Source organism: Chironomus tepperi, unplaced genomic scaffold, assembly GCF_022539635.2.
Source record: "Chironomus tepperi strain 1889 unplaced genomic scaffold, CSIRO-AGI_Ctep_v1 contig_13, whole genome shotgun sequence".
In the NCBI taxonomy this organism is placed as follows: domain Eukaryota; kingdom Metazoa; phylum Arthropoda; class Insecta; order Diptera; family Chironomidae; genus Chironomus; species Chironomus tepperi.
This window is the reverse complement of record NW_027226135.1, coordinates 423,693-445,030: the sequence shown is the minus strand read 5'-3', so window position 1 is coordinate 445,030 and position 21,338 is coordinate 423,693. Positions and strand designations below refer to the sequence as shown.

At 34.2% G+C, this 21,338-nt stretch overlaps 1 protein-coding gene across 4 annotated transcripts; it reads left to right on the top strand.

The window, feature by feature from the left end:
- Nucleotides 1-273: 273 nt before the first annotated feature.
- On the top strand, nucleotides 274-20,319 carry LOC139091316 (glutamine--fructose-6-phosphate aminotransferase [isomerizing] 2-like). Of its 4 annotated transcripts, XM_070641347.1 has the most exons (10): nucleotides 274-424; nucleotides 2,291-2,724; nucleotides 11,538-12,049; nucleotides 13,270-13,411; nucleotides 15,026-15,046; nucleotides 16,322-16,339; nucleotides 18,033-18,190; nucleotides 18,249-19,088; nucleotides 19,720-19,983; nucleotides 20,048-20,318. In XM_070641347.1, exons 2-10 carry the CDS (start codon nucleotides 2,718-2,720, stop codon nucleotides 20,156-20,158), a joined length of 2,073 nt encoding a protein of 690 aa, XP_070497448.1. In that variant the 5' UTR covers nucleotides 274-424; nucleotides 2,291-2,717; the 3' UTR covers nucleotides 20,159-20,318. The 4 variants fall into 4 exon arrangements, with proteins under 4 accessions (XP_070497448.1, XP_070497463.1, XP_070497456.1 ...); XM_070641362.1 differs by lacking the exons at nucleotides 15,026-15,046; nucleotides 16,322-16,339 and adding an exon at nucleotides 17,356-17,373 and having other exon boundaries at nucleotides 20,048-20,319; XM_070641355.1 differs by lacking the exon at nucleotides 15,026-15,046.
- The last annotated feature ends 1,019 nt before the right edge of the window (nucleotides 20,320-21,338 follow it).

Sequence of the window (21,338 nt, the reverse complement as noted above, 5' to 3'; positions counted from 1 at the left end):
TTGCTGCAATCAGCACTTAATTCCACTTTCCCATCCAATCATACCCAAGCATGTTCAATCATCTCAAGCATGTTCCCAAATAGTTCAAAAAAATTATTCAAATTTTTCCCTCTTTTTCCTCTTCAACCGATTCAAATCCAATCAACGCCATCTACCAGACACTCCGCAAACTTCCTTTATCAGTTTTGCATACGTGTTAGAGCAAAAAAGTAACTTTTTCATTCTATCCAAAAAAAATGTAAACATTTGCATTCAATTCGGAAACTTTTTATTGTGTTTTGATGAAATTCAATTTAATTACGTGTCGCATCGCACCGCAATCGGTCGTAAATCGAAGATTAAAGCTGAATTTTTCAATTAAAATTGAAGTCATTGACGGAAAATTGTGAAAATTTGATGAAAATTCGTGAAAAATAGAAAAAAGGTGAAAAATTGTGAAAAAATTGAAATTTGTTGAATTTTTTGAGGATGATTGTGCTGATTGGAACTGGATGTTGATGGAAGTAAAGTTAGAATTGTCCAAATTAATCCATAAATCACGATTAAGCTCAAAATGTAAATAAAACGTGACTCATTTGGTCAATTTTTAAATTAATTTTTTACAGTTTTATTGAATGTCACTTAACAGTAATTTGAGCTGCAATTGCATATTTTATGAGATCATTAGCACATAATCGAAGTCAATGACAAGTGCTTAATAAATATTGAATAATTGATGATTAATCAACTTTTTGTTTTGATGATCGAAGGGAGAAATTGCCTTGAAATATGGTGAAATTGAGTTTGTATAGGAATGTAATAAGCATGTAATAAGAATCTTGTTGATAATGAGTATTTGGACTTTATATGAGATTAATTCATATTAATCCAATATGAACCGTATTTGATAGAGTTGACAGACTCCAGAGTGAACTTTATAGGATCTGGAATCCAAAAAAGTGCAATCCGGACACCAAATGAGACATTTTTGGATTTTTAGAGTCTCACTCCCCTAAAGTCGTACTAACTCTGTCATAATGTATTATATTACTCAATTGAATCAGACTACGGCTATTTGATTCTATATCAAGTAATAAACTTGGCATTTCTTGACAAATTCCTCAAATTTCAAGGTCATAACTTGACATAAGAATGACTAATCGTAGCCTGTTTCACTAGATTCAATACAGTGGTTGGCAGCCCTTTATTTTTCGCGCCACGTCTTCGTGTTCAGCCTCTATCAGAACTGCATACGACATAGAGTACATAGACTTTCAACATGTTGCTGCACACAGATTTACCAGTGATCTTTCTGTTCTATGAAAGTATGCGTCTTTGGATACGGAATAGTATAGCCATTAACATGCAATTGTATGATATATAATGCTTGATTATGCCATTATTGATAATTTTGCTTTATTCAGCTTAAAGCATGCTCAAGTCGACTTCGAACTCTGGAAAACCGTTAGCCAAGAGGAGACCGTGAAGAGAGGGAGGTGAAGGGGTTGTTGTGTTGAGATATATAATCACAACGAGATTTCGTTCCGGTACAATGAAAGGGTTCAAAAGTCGATTTGCCGCTTTATGTCATACGTGAATAGCCCTTAACAAGCTCATTACTTTCCAAGAATACAAAGATAACCGTGACAATAAATTATTTTATTGCCTTTTTTGTTGTCATAAATACGTGTACTTAAGCTTAATAAGGCACATGCTTCCTAAAGAAGGCAGGAGATTTGTTTACTTTAAACTAGGGATATACCGACGCCACGCCTGCCCAATGAGTAATATTTTGTTACAGTTAAAGCTATCAACGGAGTTGTTCGGACAACACTTTAAACTGTAAGTCTACTGAATGCAGATGTCTGGCGAGCCTTTACTCTGAATAGCTTAATATTCCCTACAATTCACTTGCTTTACTTCGCTGTTCGTCCAGATCAATTATGAAACATGAACTCCCTTAGACATCACCTAAATTTGACTATATTGCTTACTTCCGTCTCCCAATCGCCATATAACAAATGCCAGGCTATCTTTATCAATCCCCTAACAGGTAATGAGCATAATTTCATATTACACAAAGATCCTACGGTACCTAAAAGTGAACCGTCTCTTTGCCTGTTAAGACAGCTTCTCTCCATAAATTCCCAACAATTCACAATTTCCCTCTAAAACATCAACTAAACTACGCAATTCCAATTCAAACTAACTCAACACTAGACAACATTTCCAGTCCGATCAGTTCCTCTCAGCTGTTTTTCTCATTCCTCTCAAAAATCAACAAAAAATTCTCACACGATCAATCTTGCAGAAGTTCAAAACAAAAACAAAAGTTTCCCATAAAGCAGTTCCAAAAAAAGAGTAAAAAAAAGTTTCCAAGACAACATCCAGCAATCAACAGCCTATAAAACTAAAAGCATAACGTTCATCGAGCTCATTCGTTCATCAGTGATTGACGAATTAATTTCTGTGCTGCTTACTGCCTTGTTTTTTTGTGTGAGTTTTTGTTGTTGTGAAGTGAAAAAAAAAACGAAAGTTTTCAACTTTTTTTTTGTGAAATTTTTTGTTGCTGCATAAAAAAAAAAGACGTAAAAATTTTTTTTTTTTGGTAAATTTTCTCGAGAATCAGAAAAAGGAAAAATTGACAGAAAAAAAGAAGTTAAGCACAGATAAATAAATAAAAAAAAGTGAAAGAAAAATAAATTAAAGTAAATTTCAACTTTCTTAACGGAATCAACATGTGTGGTGAGTATTTTGCATTTTAAATGACAATTTTTTTTTTTGTGTGTGGAGAACTTTCGGGAAAGGCTTGGCTAGGCTAGGCTTGTGTAATGTGAATAGATAGACATGTTTTGTGAATAAATTAATGATAAATTAATTGGAATTAAATTAGGATTTATTTATGCAATTTAGTCAACAAGATTTTAATTTGACAAGTTGAATGTTGCCTGGTTCTATGGACGAATAGTGTTGCTAGGGGCTGTTCCTTATTAAATAGTGTAATATAATCAATTTTATAAGACACACCTAAAACTGTTAAAAAGTCGCAGATTACTTCCTTTTTCCTATAAACTGAACTAAGTAAGCGAACGGCTCCTTATGTGATTTGCATATTGTAAGCAGGAATCTGGCTGTGTCCAAGGTGTGCTGAACCACAATTCCTTTTTTTCGGGATCAAATTCATTAACTAGCTAGGGTTTTCCTAGTCATACCAACATCCTGTCCTTCCCAAATTTCTAGTAATGCCCCTGTTAGTAATGTTTCCGTTAGGAATCCAATAACCACCTATGTGGACAGTATTACTCAATTTTGTAGACTTGGTCACATAACAGACTTAACACAAGTCCAGAGGTGGTATGCAGATTGATTTGATTTTCAAATGCCAGCCGAATAATAGCTTCCACAGGTATCCCATTCGTGTGGATGTAAGGATATAAGGGTTTAAGGGATGCTGGGACTACTGGGTCTTGAAGGAATATATTTAAAGGCAAACTATACATTGGTATAATAAACATATTTTTCCGAATGTTTTCACTCTGGATATTTCAATATACTGCTAAATTATTCCTAAAGACATGATTCTAAGAAGATATTTAAAAAAATTCCCCATAATAAAATATACTTTTTAATTAATTTTTATCAATTACTTGCTAGCTCAACAAGCAATGAGTAATCCAATTTATGGTGTAATTTCTTTATGAAAAAGCCCGCAATTTTTTCTACTTTTTCAACTTGATACACTTATGTGCTTATCTCTCTAATTTGATAATGAAAAAAAATTGTGACTAGATAAAGCTCAAAGATCTTTTTAATAACAATTGAATGTGTGTCTTTTAAGTGACGCAATTTAGAGAGAAAGAGGGAGAATGTTGGGATGTTGTTACGTCTTGTTGCTGAAAGTTGCTACAGATGAGGAAGGAGAAGGTCAAATAGTTGATTTATCGCGTTACACAATATGTGAACAGCTGCTAATTAGATAAAACATTTTAAAATAAGAAGAAATTAAATTAAATATTTGCATTGTTGAAATCTAGACAAACTTTTAAAGGTTTTTGAACTTTATTGTCAAGAAAATTAGAATTCTTCCTTCATGTTTTGACTTAGTTGCCGGAAAGTGTACGACGTGATGTCTCAGGCTAGAGGTAATTTGAAATAATGTTGGATTCTCGGTCATTTCTATGTCGTGTGCTTTCTGGGATGAAGTTACAAAAAAATGTGATCCATTGCATTCATTAGATCGAATCTGAACCTGACTTAACTGTTGGCAATCACTTGTTAGATACAAGACTTCGACATAGAAAAGCACAAGTCAGTTTATCGATCAAAAATGTCATCTCAGGATGGTGTGACTCTGCCTTGATGTGGAATTTAAACTCAATACGTCTTCAAGCTAGAGTCAAACCAATCTGGTGCCTGATTTTGGATCGATTAATCTACTTGTGCTCTTTAGAGACATTAATTCATAATTTGTATGAAAAAGTCTACTCAAACTTCATTTTTTGATCAAATTTAGGTAAAGTTCATATCAAAAAACATAAGAAAAGTCTACAAGTCTACAAATTCTCAAGAAAACTTCAATTTTTACTCAATTTCCTTCAAAAATCATGAAAAAAGTCGTTATCAAAAATCTCGTCAGTCACCATAAACATACACAAAACTGTCTATTGCACTTCACAAAAAAATAAATCAAGAATTTTTTATTTTATTTTATTTACAAAAAGACGAAAAACAACAAAAAAAAATTTTAATCAAAAAAGTTGTTTGACGGAAATGTTTGCGAGCTATTACTTCCCGCTATCTACATTTATAAAATCTATTTAAAGCTCCCCGCAAGTTGGTTCCATTTATTAAGTCACGGCAAAAAAATATTGAATTTTATTCGGTTTGGAGCTTGAAATTCGCTGACTTTTTTTAATGGCACGTCCTTGAATTTTGGGCATTTCAAGTTTAAGTTCAAGTTTTTTTGATTTGGGGAATTAAGAAGTGGATTTTTAGGATTTTTTGCAGTTTTTAGCCGTTTATGATGTCAAGGTTAGAATGGCAATTAAATTTGGCGATTTTTTTTAAGTTGACGGCCATGAAGAAATTGTGCAAAAAAAAGGTTGAATTTGGGACAGTTGAAAGGTTGATTTGATGAAAAGGTTGAATATAATTTAAAAAAATTAAAAAAAATTCAAAAAAAATAAAAAAAAAATTAAAAAAAAATTAAAAAAAAATTTAAAAAAAAATAAAAAAAAATTAAAAAAAAATAAAAAAAAATTAAAAAAAAAAAAAAAAAAAAAAAAAAAATTTAAAAAAAAAAAAAAATATTAAAAAAATTTTAAAAAAATCGGTAAAAATTAAAAAAAATTGCATAACTTGAAAAAAAATCAAATTTTGAATTTTTGAATTTTTTTGAATTTTTTTTTGCAAATTTTTTAAAGATTTTTTGGGATTTTTGTCTAGAAAATCCAATAAAATTGAACATTTTTTCACAAAATAGAGAAGTTTGTTCCTCTTTACGCCTCAGCATGTCTTCAATTGAGTCTAATTCATAACTTCCTATCAATTTTCAATTAGAATTAAGCAAGAATTTAATCAAAAACTCAGAATATATTCGATAAAATTCTATAAATATCCTCAATTCCAAAGCTTCAAATCAACTCAAATTTTGTACAAAAAATTCAACCCAAATCAACTCAAATCATCTTCCAGCTAAGCATCAATACCCAAAACCATCCCAACCAATCTTCAAATGCGACAGATTCACATCATCTTATCTCAACTTTCACTTTTTTTTATGTATTATAAAATGTTAAATCACGATTATCAATTGAAACAAAATACAACACAGTAGAAACACAGTGGACACTAAATGATTAGACATGCCACATCATCAGTCTGAATAAGTTTTTATATATTTTTTTTAACATACAAAAGCGGAAAAAAAGAGAAAAAATGACGCGTGCGATTTTATGACGTGACTTATTTGTTTGAGTTAGACTTTTGTCGTTTGCCGTTACTTATCACGTGCAGTAGCTTTTTTAGGATTTAATGCGGGTATTTTGAGTTATTTTTGGAGGATTTTGCTGTATTTTTGCCGGGATGCTGCTGTATTTTTCCATATTGCTACTAATCCCAGACAAAGCCTCAAAATTTCCTGATATTTTCCAAAAGTGTCCCGTAATTTTGCGAAAATCATCTAGCCAACCGAAATTCAAATCCAATATCCATACAAGTCCCTGAATCTTGTCTTAACTTGTCTCAATTAAAAGGTGAATCACATCGGAATTTCTTTAATTCCGTCGTATTTGCTTAGATCATTCCCCTTTTTCTTTGAAATATTTCATTCAATATAATCTCAAAGTGTTTATTTAACTTTATTGGAATTTGAGATCTACGGAATTTGTGGAATTGGCTGTGTAAAATTGGAAAGAATTCCAAATAACTTCTAAAAAGTTTATTTAACGGATAAGAGAACTAAAGCTATAGAATTCGACTGTATTGTGTTGAAAATTGACAAAATAGTCAGTTTTATTTATGAATTTAGGATTCAGAATAGCACAAGTCGATTATTTGATTCAAGATACAGCAAGAACTACAAATTTCAGGTTATATCCAGAAAGTTTGCGTTTTTGTGGAACTGATCTTATCTAATGACTGATTATTTAGCATTTTTTGTTAAATTCACCAGTTTTTCAGGCTTCTTGCAGAGTTGGGAGGTCATGGATCTCAACTGATCTATACGACCGGCGAAGGAAATAACTAAATACGATTCTAGAGTCATGTCGGTCTGGCGCCAGATTTTGGATCGATTAACCGGTTTTGTGCTACTTTAGACTGTCTTAACCTTTATCCTAGCAGAAAACTTAAGGCAATCAAGCTTTCAGGATATTCAAGCATACTCTTTGCTTGTTATGGTTAAGACCAGAATTGGCAGGACTTTTGGAGCCCGGTCTTCGATGAATGCGCCTCTACATTGGAGTCCTGCCAATTCTGGTTAAGACCAACTTCGTTCAATTTCTATCAAGAATCACAAAACTCGATTTCCTTTAAGTTTGCATTCAAATTTCAAAATTCTTTCAATTTGCTGCAAAAAGCCAGTCCAATAAATAATCATAGCACTTAAGAAATCCATGTTAAGCAATCCAAAGTCAGCGTCTATTTTTAAAAATACAAAAATCAACTCCCATTTTCAACATTACATAAGTGTGTCAGTCAGAACAAGCCAGCGAGCCTGCAAGTAAGCCCGCCAGTCAGCTATAAACATGCACGTCTGAACTTGTTGCTTTTTCATCTATTTTTGTACGTAAAAATATAAAAATTAATCCAAAAAGTTCAATTCGGACGAAATGAAATGAAAAACTGCATAACTGACTTGAAAATATTTTCGTGAAGCAGCACAAGCGGTAAATTGACTTGATTACGACATCAAAAACCAGTTTTTGTTTACACTTTCTGTGTTGGCTTTCGATATGCTGGCTGGCTGGCTTAAGCTGTCTGTTTAGGGTCTTTTTTGTGGAATTATACATTCATCTTAATAAGCGAATTAATGGCGACAACTGTCTTACAGCATGAAGACTTTTTTTTGCGCTTAGAAACTCGTGTCATTTAAATTTGTGCCTTTTTGGCATTTTAAAGAGAAACTTTTTTTTTTTGGAGTTTTTTTGCATCTTTAAATACTTTTGTGGCTGTTGAGGGTTTATGGATTTTTGATTATTTAATGATTTTTGCAGTTGATGCCGGTTTGAGAGAAGCTTGATTACTTTTAGAGAATATTATGGAATTTAGAAGTTCTTGTTCTCTAGTGGATGCTTGCCTGGCTTCATCAGTGAGGCTATCTTAGGGTTTTCAATCCCGGAATCATAATGTCCTGAATTTCAAGATCCGGAATCAATATATGTCTTCTATCTAGGCTCTCTTGGACGTAGTCTTAATGCTTAATCGGGTGGAGAGGAAGGAGGCTATCAATAAGGTATAGCACCACCATTTTCAGGCTCTACCTAAGAGATATTATGAATACAATTTGCAATTTTACTGACTTGCTCAAATCTCTGACTATCTACATCATCTGTGTTCCATGACCTATCTCAGTTGGTGTCTTTAACTGGTTCAATTGCTGGTTAAATCTTTTCTAGAACTTGTGGCTTTATTGATGGCTGTTCATTGCCAAATGTTTTACTTCAAATTGAAATCAGTACGGTTAATTTATGTTCAACAGGATTCATAGTTCATACTTTATTTCATACAGCTTGTAAGTAAGCAAACTTTGTGTCACTCGGGATGATAAGAGCAATCAGAATTAGACTCCAACACTTGTGGAATCCAGTGAAGTCCGACTCCAGGAGTCTTACCAACTTTTGTGCAATGTAAATACCATTTTAATAGCTCAACATAAAATTCCTGACTTCAATTTTCAGAAAGTTCATTTCAAAGTTTAAAGACCTTGTGCCATGTTCCATTGCAAACTTGCTTACATTTCACAATTTATATTTATATTTACAAAATAACAAACGCACCTTAGACAAAGTATTGCGAAAGATTTATTACAATTTCTTAAATATCAAGCTTAGCTTGTCGCGAAATAATATCTAAAGCTTGAGCCATGTTTTGGGACGTTTGTAAATTAGGTGACGCTAAGAAAAGCAGTTTTAGGTCTCTTTTTATCCATTTTGGATTTAAATTATGGATTAAAATAATTAATTCGGTTCAAAATAGAAGAATTCCCGTCATGGCTAAGTGTTACGTAATTTCCGGATGGTCCCCATGCTTATAGTCAGTAAATTGAAATTTGCATAATAAATAGTCTAGATCCCGTTCAAGAAGTTGAAATACAGCCTCAAAATTCCTCGCATCGTTCCTAACATTCAACTTTTTATACTCAATTAGTCACTTAACCTCAAATTTTCTTCAAATTTATTCATAATTTCACCCAAAAAATCAAAAACTACAACTGAATTACAAAGTACGTTACTTAATCCTCCCCAAAAATTCAGCAATATTCAAATCAATTGCAAAAAATCTTTCAATAACAGCCCATTTTTTTACACAAAATTATTTCAAAACCCAAAAGCCATCGACAAAAAGCTTGAAAAGAAAAAGAAAAAGAAAAACTTTCGCTTTCATTTCAATGAAATGTTCATATTACATTATTATTATTATTGTGAGGCGAGCATAGACATAGCTGCAGAGGTGGGCAACCTGTGTGACGCGGTACATTAGCTTGAAATCTAGGCAATGCCATGAACCGTGCAGCATGTGCGGTTTTTGGTTGAGGCTAATTTTCATGTTGGACCCCGAAATATTAAAGGTTAAGCACCACTGGATTTATAATTTATATACATTTCGTGTAGGCAATAGAACAGTAAATAGGTGTTCAATAATAATAATCCGTAATATACATATGATTCAATAAGATGTGGCAACAAACTTGAACTCTGACGCAATTTTAGTCACAGAGAAAATAGAGATGTAATGGAATTGAAGCTGAATTGATGCAGATTTTAAAGGTTGATCTTGGTTAATGTTGAGATGAATTATGAGGTTATGTGACTAAAATTTAGAGGTTAAATGACTAAAAATAAATAAATTTTGAGGTTAGTTCCATAAAATTGAGCAAAATTTCGAGGTTAAGTCCATAAAATTGAGCAAAATTTTGAGGTTATGTAACTAAAATTGACCAAAATTTTGAGGTTAAGTCACTAAAATTCAGACAAATTTGAGGTTAAGTTACTAAAATTCACCAAATTTTGAGGTTAAGTAACTCAAATTCATCCACAATCTCAACCACAACACTTATCCCAAAATCCACAGTCTCAAAGACTCATTTGTGAAATTAATTTCGCCTCACAATTCCAATTTTGACGCAGTAAAAGGAGTTGACCTTCATCACCATTTAACTACCTTAAATCGATCGAATACAATACACAAAACATGTTCTGTTACTTGACTTATTTCCACTTTTAAATTTTACTTTTTTATTATTTAAAAAGTGCAAAGACAAATTCCTCGTGTGCAGCATGCATTGGAGGGAAAAGTGCAGTAAACTAGACTGAAACTTGAATTACGTAAATATCTGGATTTAAATTTCCGCATAGTTTTGTGCTGCTTTGAGGCTTAGATTGATAGAATTGAGATTTTGGATGAAAAATTGGTCAATTTTGAGGTTAAGTTTGATTTTTAGGTTATGTCATGCTTGAACAACCCTTCTGGAAGCCATCAACTGTCACTTCCAATCACTTCCACCTCCAAATATCAAAAATCAATCCACAACATCCAAAAAATCTCGTATTAGACATAAAACTAATTTATTCAATCAATTCGCAGTAATCTAGGATATTTTAGACATAAAATTAAGACTTAATTTGAATAAATAAGCACTAAACGTGATCTGACCATATCTATTAATAGAACTTGATTTGATTTTTCTAACGAATTTTTAAACAACATCTTTCCAATTCCTGTTTATCATGAACTTTGTTATTTTGCAGACAAAAATTGAGAACTTGATATTCAGATTTAAAATAGCTTTTTAGTGGGGAGATGTTCGTAAGTGATGTGTAGTGATAGGATAGATTGATGAGCTTACAGACTGATCGGATAGATTGGTCGGACAGTCTTATCGGACAGTCTGTTCTTATAGGTTGATCAGATAGACTTGTCTGACAAATTCATCGGACAGACTGATCGGACAAATTGATCGGACAAACTCATCGGACAAACTGATCGGACAAACTGATCGGACAGACTGATCGGACAGACTAACTGATCGGACAGACTGATCGGATAGGTTGATCGGACAGACTGATCGGACAGACTAACTGACGGACAAACTAATCGGACAAACTCATCGGACAAACTCATCGGACAAACTCATCGGACAAACTCATCGGACAAACTGATCGGGCAAACTGATCGGACAGACTGATCGGACAGACTGATCGGACAGACTGATCGGACAAATTGATCGGACAGACTGATCGGACAGACTGATCGGACAGACTGATCGGACAAATTGATCGGACAGACTGATCGGACAAACTGATCGGACAGACTGATCGGACAAGCTGATCGGATAGATAGATTGATCGGACAGACCGATCGGACAAATTGATCGGACAGACTGATCGGACAAATTGATCGGACAAACTGATCGGATAAGTTTATCGGACAGACTGATCGGACAAATTACGTGACGCACAGACTGATCGGATAGATTCATCGGACAGACTGATCGGACAAACTGTTTGGACTTGTCGGACAAACTGATGAGACAGATGGATGGACAGACTTGTCGGACAAATTGACAGCCATCAGTCTGATAGACAGACTGATCGGACAGATTGACCGGCAAACTGTCCGACAAACTGATCGGACAAGTGTGACACCCTTCATACCTAATCCAAAAATATCAAACATCACAAGTTCACGACTCCCAAGCTCATTGACATTTTCACAACTGAATTCTCATGAAAAAAAAATTCTTGATCATTATGCATAGTCAAGCTTAGTAACCTACATCGAGACTCAAAAACTTGATTTCTTCAAGACATTTGGATTTAATTCTTATTTTCTTTCAGGTATTTTTGCATACTTGAACTATTTGACACCAAAAACCCGTCGTGAGGTTCTCGAATATCTCGTAACTGGCTTAAAGCGTCTCGAATATCGCGGTTATGATTCGGCTGGTGTTGCTGTCGATAGCGATGATGGTAAAGGCATAACATTGGTCAAACAAACCGGCAAAGTTAAAATATTGGAAGATGCAATTAAAGAATTTATGACTGGACATGATATAGACACACCAATTAGTACACATTGCGGAATCTCACATACACGTTGGGCAACACATGGCGTACCAAGTGATCTCAATTCACATCCACAACGTAGTGACGAGGAGAATAGCTTTGTTGTTGTACATAATGGAATTATTACAAATTATAAGGATGTTAAAAAGTTTTTGGAAAAGAGAGGATATAGATTTGAGTCAGAAACTGATACGGAAATTATTGCTAAATTGGTACATCATTTGTACTTGCAGCATCCAAATTATTCATTCAGAGAATTGGTTGAACAAGTTATTCAACAAATGGTGAGTAGAATTGATATGATATGGTGATATATGGGTGGTGATTGATGTTGATTGGGATTAATGGATGGTAGATCAATTGTGGGTAACCTGGGTTGCATGACACATTACTGTGGCACAGTGATGAGACATACTGCTGTTCCACGACACTCTGTTGTGTTAAGACACACTACTGTGCCGTCAATGTTGCCTATCACTGTGGTAAATGATGATGATTTTATGAGATTGAACAGTAAATGTCAGAAATTTTTGGTCAAAATTGTGATTTCTTTTACTATTTTGTGTCTGACCTTGTTGATTCATTTAGAGGTGACAGAACTTTGAGAGTTTAGATTCCAAAAGTCCAAATGAGGGTCTCCACTGGAGTCCATACCACAAGAGTCTAGACAACTGCAGTTTAGACCACTGGAGTCCAGACAACTGGATTCTAGACTCCAATGGAGGAGCCTCTATCGAAATTCGATATAAAGAGAGTTGTGAGATGTTTTGGGTACGCCCCTGACTAGAACTAACATTAATACTCAGACTGTAGCATTATTTCTATTCGACTAAATTGTCTGGATGCTTAACATTGACTCATTGATACGACTTCAAGCTATACTGCTAGAATAAAACACGAATTTCCAAAAAAACGAATAGGGCCTAATGACAAATTGATTCTGCCTTGAAACGGAATTCGATGTGAATCCTATAACTCTGGAATGGTGTCGGATTCTGTTCTGACATTGACATGGTGACAGATTCGGGCTCAGAGTCATTGTCACATGCACAGAATCAGGATCATCATTAAAGAGTCAAAATCACCAGATTCAAACTGATTTCCGCAAAATGCCAGAGTGACTCAGTTCAGACTGTCCTGGTACCGGATTTTGGATTGATTAACCGACTTGTGCTACTCAATTTACTAATCTAAGAAGCCTATTGTGTATGAATGTCCGAGAATTGGGCTCCAGATCAGTGTGACTGTTTCGCCAGGTCAGATTTCGATGAGATCCGACTTCAGGCCCAAGTCAAGTTGCCGAGCGGCTAGATCCTCGACCAATTCTGTGCTATTTGCTTTCCTAGAGTCGACAATATCGATCAACTCTATTTAAATTTATCTAAATTAATTACATCCACTTATATCCCCACCAATCTCACATTAATTACATCAAAATCACCTTAATTAAAGCTCACAGCAACGACAGAATTAATTTTAATATACTTTATATCCATTTTTTCAGGAAGGTGCATTTGCTTTAGCCTTCAAATCAAAACACTTCCCTGGTGAATGCGTAGCAACACGACGTGGTTCACCGCTCCTTGTTGGAATTAAAACAAAGACACGTCTCGCAACAGATCATATTCCAATTTTATATGGCAAAGGTAAGGAATTGGCTCGGGGCAGTGACGCTGCTGACTTGAAAACTTATTTTTCCACCACTTGTTGAATGTTGCATGCTTTAATGTTGTTGTTGTTGTAACTGGAAAGACTTCCAAAAATTGAGTAATTTTTTTTGGATGTCTTTTCTCTGTTTACAACCTTTTTGAGTAGACTCGATCATGTTGCTGTGTATATGAATGTAGGAACTTTTGTGAACAACTGTTGCATGCTTTGTTATTGTTTTTTTTTTTCATTTTTCGAACTTCTTTACTTTACTTTTGTTGAATGTTAAATGTTTTTTTTTTTTTGTACTTTTTACTGATTTGAAGTCTGTTTTTTGGATATAATCATGTAGTGGATTGAGTCAATTGATGATATGAAAGAGTTTTGGTTAAGGAGTTTTGAATTGGGAATTTTAAATTTTAAAATGAAATTTAGTTCAATTTTTGAAATATTTAAATATAAAAATTGAGATTTTTTTGAATTTTTAAATTGAAAATCTGAAAATTTGATTTTTTTACATTTATTTCAAATTAAAATTGTTTAAACTTGTAACTTTTTTTAATTTTTGATTCAAAATTCATAAAAGTTGACAACTTTAAAGAAATTTAGAATTAAATTGACAATTTTTGAGACAATTTTTAGAAGTTTTCAAATTTTTTCAATCTGTACAATTTTCAAACTTTAAAACTTTTTAAATTTTCAATTTCAAATTTATTGAATTTTTAAATTCTTAAAATTTCCAAATTTTCATTCTTCAAATTCAGTTCTAAAAAATGAATTTTTTCAATTAAATTCTAAATTTTATATCTTAAAAACAGTAGTTTCTCAATTTTTTAAACTCGAATTATTAGAATTTGTCAATTTAAATTCTAAATTCTTATAATTTGACAATTTTAAAAATTTTTAAATTTAAATTCTTTGCAATTTTTAATTAAAATATTTTATAAGTTTTGAAAAATTTAACTTTTTTAAATTAAAAATCTGAAAATTCAAAATATGCAAGTTTTGCAATTTTTTGTTTTCTGCTAAAATTGCAAAAAAAAAATTCAATTTTAAAAAATTTAAAATTTGAAAAAAATTCAAAAATTTCAAAATTTTAAAAAAATTCCAAAAATTCAAAACTTCTTAAAAAGTAATACAATTGACATCTTTATCTTTAAATTTTGACAATTCTAACTCAATCCCTTCCTCACAATTCCTCTTCAAAATTTAATTCCTTTTTCTTATTCAACTATTTCTAATTTCAACTTCTATTCCTTAATTCTACAAACTTAAATTACTATAAAAACTTTCTATAAAAACCTTTAAATTACTAACAAATATTTTAATAAATTTTTACTCTTAATTTTGACTAGATTTTAGACTTATTTTTTATAATTTAATTTTTCTCTTTTGTATTTTCTTCTTTTTTTTTTGTTTCCTGTGTGATTTTATCTTAAATTTCTCATAAAAATTTAAAACTTATAAATCCTGTACAACCTTAATCAACACAAAAAAAAAATCCTTCAAAAAAATCCTATCTACAATTCCTGTGAATGTAAAAACTAATTTTACTTTAAAAATTAAATAAAAAACTCTGTAAAATGTGTGAAAATGTTCAAAAAATCTATCAGATGAGGATAACAAGGAAAAAGGTAGAGTTTAATTAATTTTTTTTTTACTATTTTTTCCTTTATTTTATTGACACTAAATTATGTTGTGGACCTTTTTTTGGATGTTACTCAAAATTTTACTATTTTTAAATTTCCAACGGTTTGGAACTGACAAAATATTCTTAAAATATCGATCAAATTCTTGACAAATGATCGAATATTTGTGTATAAAAATCTTTGTGTAAATTCATTTAAAAAATGGACTAAAAATTGGATTTGAAAACTAATCAGATTTTCTGTAAATTATTGTACAAAAGATCTTAGTTGCGGTTTGAGTGAAACACTTCACTTGGAATGGTAATCCTTTGATGTTCCTGTGTATCCTGATTTACAGAGCTAAAAATCGATTAGGTCTTGGTCACGGTATTCATTCTTCGGCCGTATTCTTCCGTTTTCGGGCATAATCGGTCATCTTCGGGAATTTTGGATCGTCTTCGGGTATCATCGGCCATCTTCGGGTATCTTAGATCATCTTCGGACATCTTCGAGCGTCTTTGGGTATCTTCGATCGTCTTCGACTGTCTTCGGGCATCTTCGAACGTCTTCGGGCATCTTAGATCGTCTTCGGGCACCTTTAATCGTGTTCGGGCATCTCAGATCGTCTTCGGGTTTCTTCGATCGTCTTCGGGCATCTTAGATCGTTTTTGGGTTTCTTTGATCGTCTTCGAGCATCTTTGATCGTCTTCGGGCATCTTAGATCTTCGAGCATCTTTGATCGTTTTCGGACATCTTTGATCGTCTTCGGGTTTCTTAGATCGTCTTCGGGTTTCTTTGGTCGTCTTCGGTCATCTTCGAGTATCTTCGGGATTTGATCTTCAAACGTCCTCGCGCAGTTCGGTCGAATTCGGTTGTCTTCGATCGTATTCGGTCGTCTTTGGTCGTCTTCGGTCATATTCGGGCATCATCGGTCATCTTCGGGTATTATCGGCCACCTTTGGGCATCTTTGATCATATTCGGGCATTTTCGGTAGACTTCGGGCATTTTTAGTCGTCTTCGGGCATCTTCGGTCTCCGACCTCTATGTCGCTCAGTACAATGCTCTGTTAAATCACATTACCAACAACCAAATCCAATACAATTCCCAATTCCCAAGCACAACTGACTGTCCAATCCTCCTATTTTCTATCCAAATTTTTATTTATTTTCTTCATTTGAATTTTTTTTATAATTTTTTTCATTAAAAATTAACAAATTTTAATTTTATTTTATCTAAAATTCCTCGTATTTTTTCATTTTTTGACTATGAAACTTAATTAGACTCCGCGACAGATCCAGGTAATTAGCAAATTTTTCATTTTATGTCTTAATTTCCTCTATCATTGACTAAAAAACTTATTAATTCTTAAAAAATAAAGAACAGCACAAGATAACTGCGACATAATGAAAATCCTTAACCTAAGGCTGGTTAATTGGTATTTTTTTGTTTGGGGTAATGGCACTGAAGCTTGAGCTTGAATTAAAAGGTTAATATATGAGGTGATTGACATTGATATATTTTGGATGAATAATGAGGTTTGTGGATTGATATTTAAGGTATTCTGTATGAAAAAAAAAAATATAAGCAAAACTATGAAGTAATCATATCCTTACAAAGAGTTAGGCACCAGAGTTGACAGGTTTCCAATATGTTGACGACTCCATTGGATTCTGGATTTTTGAATCCAATGTAGTTCGACTCTCGGAGCTCTGCCAGTTCAGGTTCAAACTCTATTGAAGATGTTCTTTTGGATTCTTTGGATCTAAACTGCCAGAGTCCTGCCAGACCTGTCAGCCGTTGACTAAGGATGCTTTATTCCCTGTAAACTGCACAATAGGAATGCAGCTTTCTACTTTAAAACAGTGATGGCAAGACTCTTGGAATCGGTCAAAAATGTACTGTAAATGGATTATTAAGTCCGATTCCAACGAGGTTCGACTCCTGTTGAGTGTGGACTGCACTTTTCTGATGTTCGACTCCATTGCAGTTGCATCGGACCTCATTGATGTCAGACTCCGCTGTAGCTGAAATACATTGACGTTTGACTCCAAAATAGAGTCCTCTAAACTCTGCTTTACAACAATTCTTTGTTAATTGTTCCTTAATTTGCTTTAAAACCTTAACTATAATCCCTTTTGTGATGGTGTGTGCTGTTGATTATTGATACAAAATTATGTGGTGGATTTTTTGAATGACTTTTAATGGTGAATGTTGATATATTTAATCAAAATTTGCATGGATTTGAACTTTTTTTTTATTTTAAACTTTTTATTTTATTATCGTTTGATTTTTTCTATTAAAAATTTGAATTTAGACCAACTATTTATTTTGGGTTAGTAGATTTACTATTTAAATTATGATTTTTTGTAGCTTTATATTCTAATTTCATCTATGGTGATGGAAAAAAATGTAAAAAATTGTAAAATATTGAAAAAAAAATGATGAGAAATGAGGAGGAACATTTGAGAACTTTTTGAAGGTTATCATTAATTAATCCGGTATTAAGCTGGTATGTGGTCAATATATAGTCGAATTAGACAAATTCTTGACACTAAGCAAGCATTACGATGCCCAAATGTCAAAATTTTAACTTTTTGCGTTCTTCTGAATAGCACAAATCAGATAATCGATCCAAAATCCAGTATCAGGCCAACATGAAGCTGACTTGGTGCCTGATATACACCAAATACGGGTTCCATTCATTTTAGCAAAATATCGCTGTATTAATCCTTAACTTTGACCAGATTTCGAAGTTCGCTTGAATTTTGTATGGAGTTGAGTTGACTAGAGTCGACTTGATTTGACTTCAAGCTCTAATTTAGACTCGTCAACCTGTTCTAACTGCAAAATCAATCAGCAATCCTTCAAAAAATTCTCAAATATCCTCCCATTTTCCATCATTTTCCACATCTTCAATTCCACAATTTTTTCTAAAATTTCTCTCATTTTCTCTTCTTCACATCAATTCCCTAACATCTACACAAAAAACAGAACATCGTCCACATGGTGCCGGTCGCGAGGTTCCAATGATTCCACGTACAGAAAGCACAAGCGAATTCCAACCATTAGAAGACAAAGAAGTTGAATATTTCTTTGCATCAGATGCATCAGCTGTCATTGAGCACACAAATCGTGTCATTTACTTGGAGGTGAGTAATATTAAGGTTCTGTGGACGGACTGAGTAGCTAATTGCTGGTTTTTTATAGGACGATGACGTCGCAGCTGTCAAAGACGGTGCATTGAGCATTCATCGCTTAAAAAAGTCACTTGACGATAAGCATGCACGTGAAATTATCACACTTAAGATGGAAATTCAAGAGATCATGAAAGGAAGCTACGAATACTTTATGCAAAAGGAGATCTTCGAGCAGCCCGAGTCAGTCATCAACACAATGAGAGGACGTGTTAATTTGGTCAATAATACAGTCACACTTGGTGGTATTAAGGAATATATTCCAGAAATTAAGCGCTGCCGTCGCTTAATGCTGATTGGATGTGGAACGTCATACCACAGTGCTGTAGCTACACGTCAACTCTTAGAGGAACTTACAGAACTTCCAGTTATGGTTGAACTTGCAAGTGACTTCCTCGATCGTAATACGCCAATTTTCCGTGATGACGTATGCTTCTTCATCTCACAATCAGGCGAGACTGCTGACACATTGATGGCCTTAAGGTACTGCAAGCAACGTGGTGCTCTTATTGTTGGTATTACAAATACAGTCGGTAGTTCAATTTGTCGTGAATCACATTGTGGTGTTCATATTAATGCTGGACCTGAGATTGGTGTTGCATCCACAAAAGCTTATACGTCACAGTTCATATCACTTGTTATGTTTGGGTTGGTGATGAGCGAGGATAGAATTTCATTGCAGACACGACGACAGGAGATACTTGAGGGCTTGAAGAATTTGGATTCACAGATTAAGGAGGTGTTGAAGCTTGACTTACAGGTTCTTGAGATTGCAAAGGATTTATTCCAACAAAAGAGTTTATTGATTATGGGACGTGGATATAATTTTGCTACGTGTATGGAGGGTGCATTGGTGAGTTGATAACCCTAATCTAGTCTCTAGCCTAGCATCTCTAGCCTAGCGTCTCTAGCCTAGCGTCTCGAGCCTAGCGTCTCTAGCCTAGTGTCTCTAGCCTAGCGTCTCTAGCCTAGCGTCTCTAGCCTAGCGTCTCTAGCCTAGCGTCTCTAGCCTAGCGTCTCTAGCCTAGCGTCTCTAGCCTAGCGTCTCTAGCCTAGCGTCTCTAGCCTAGCGTCTCTAGCCTAGCGTCTCTAGCCTAGCGTCTCTAGCCTAGCCTCTAGCCTAGCGTCTCTAGCCTAGCCTCTAGCCTAGCCTCTAGCCTAGCGTCTCTAGCCTAGCGTCTCTAGCCTAGCGTCTCTAGCCTAGCGTCTCTAGCCTAGCGTCTCTAGCCTAGCCTCTAGCCTAGCGTCTCTAGCCTAGCCTCTAGCCTAGCCTCTAGCCTAGCCTCTAGCCTAGCCTCTAGCCTAGCCTCTAGCCTAGCCTCTAGCCTAGCCTCTAGCCTAGCCTCTAGCCTAGCCTCTAGCCTAGCCTCTAGCCTAGCCTCTAGCCTAGCCTCTAGCCTAGCCTCTAGCCTAGCCTCTAGCCTAGCCTCTAGCCTTGCCTTTAGCCAAGACACTAATATCTCCATTTTCATCCCCAATTACAGAAAGTAAAGGAACTCACATACATGCACTGTGAAGGTATTATGGCCGGTGAATTGAAGCACGGTCCACTTGCCTTAGTCGACGACATGATGCCAATTGTTATGATTGTAATGCGTGACTGTGTCTATAATAAAACAATTAATGCCATACAACAAGTCAAGGCACGCGGCGGACAGCCAATTGTCATCTGTGAGGAAAATGATAAGGAAACGATGCAATTTGCACATAAAGTTTTGGAAGTTCCAAAGACTGTTGACTGCTTACAGGTAAGGGATAAAGTTGAAATTTTGGGTTTGTGTCTTGGATATTCATTGAAATCTTTTTTTTTAGGGTGTCTTGACTGTCATTCCAATGCAACTGTTGTCATATCACATTGCCGTATTACGTGGATGTAATGTTGATTGTCCAAGAAATCTCGCCAAGTCAGTAACTGTTGAGTAAGCTACACAAAAAAAGTATTTTGACGTTAAGATGCGTCACATGTATCCATTGTCATGTCAACTTATACAATATGTACTTTGTAATCATTAAAAAAAAGTTAATTAAATTTTTTTGATATTAAAATGAAAAAAAAAGAGGAAAAATTCCATAAAAAAATTCATTTTTTGGTGTTTATATTTTATTACCAAGAATTATCTTTATTGTCAAGCTTTTTGAGTTTTAAAATTTTTTTTTTTATATAAATAAATCAAAAGAAATTTTTTGTACTTATTTTATTATTTGATGAAAAAAAAACATAATTGGCTTTTAATTGGTTTTAAGGGAGGTTTACTGAGCTATTGTCTTTCAGGAAGGTTAATGTCTAGGGATTAGTGTCTTAGGTTATCCAACCTTGGTATATCTAGGCCAACCAGATTTCCCTAGTCATACCTAAGCCAGCAAAGACATACCAGTTCCTAGCGATACCTAGTTATACCTAGACATACCTAGACCTATGTGAAGGCATATCTAGGTCTACCTAGGCACACTATCTTATTTTTAGATACTCTGAAATACGTCTGAAATAGGATGGTTGATATTATAAGTTCAGGTAAGGTATCCCATCTACTCTATCCTAGCTGCCCGAGGGTATCATACACCACCCTTTTATAGCCTCATAAGTCTCCTAGAGTAGAGTAGATAGGCTGTTATACTATGTATGATAGTCCTGTCCAACTTTGTTATGGTAGAGTAGGGTAGCCCTGGTAGATTAGGTAATTGAATCCAGAGACCTAAAAGTGCTCTTCCAAACTCTACCCTACGGCACCTAGAATAACGTGTGTAGTTTTAGAAACCAGCTACTTAAGTGAATTTCACTGAATATTTTGAGAATAACAACCTAGGGAATCTGTATCTAGGGTAACTTGGAGAGCAGTTGAGAATTATTCCAGTGCTGTCTAAGCTGTGCGCAATAAAAATTCTATGGAAATGCACGTCATGTGCAGACCTTTAGAGTCATTAGATTAATGACTCTGATCGAATCGACTCCATACAAAATCCAAGTCAACTTCGAGCTTTGGTCGCAGCTTAACACCAAGTGGTGCCTAAACACAGCAGGGTTTAAGGAACACCTTGTTGAACTAGACGAATCCAAAATTTGACAATAAACAAAAAAATTCATCAATTCTTCTTATTTTAATCA

Bases quoted from the DNA above. Each gene is read 5' to 3' on its own strand.
- LOC139091316 (XM_070641347.1), top strand. The intron at 12,050-13,269 runs GTGAGTAGAATT...CCATTTTTTCAG, and splicing joins AACAAGTTATTCAACAAATG to GAAGGTGCATTTGCTTTAGC. The intron at 19,984-20,047 runs GTAAGGGATAAA...CTTTTTTTTTAG, and splicing joins AGACTGTTGACTGCTTACAG to GGTGTCTTGACTGTCATTCC.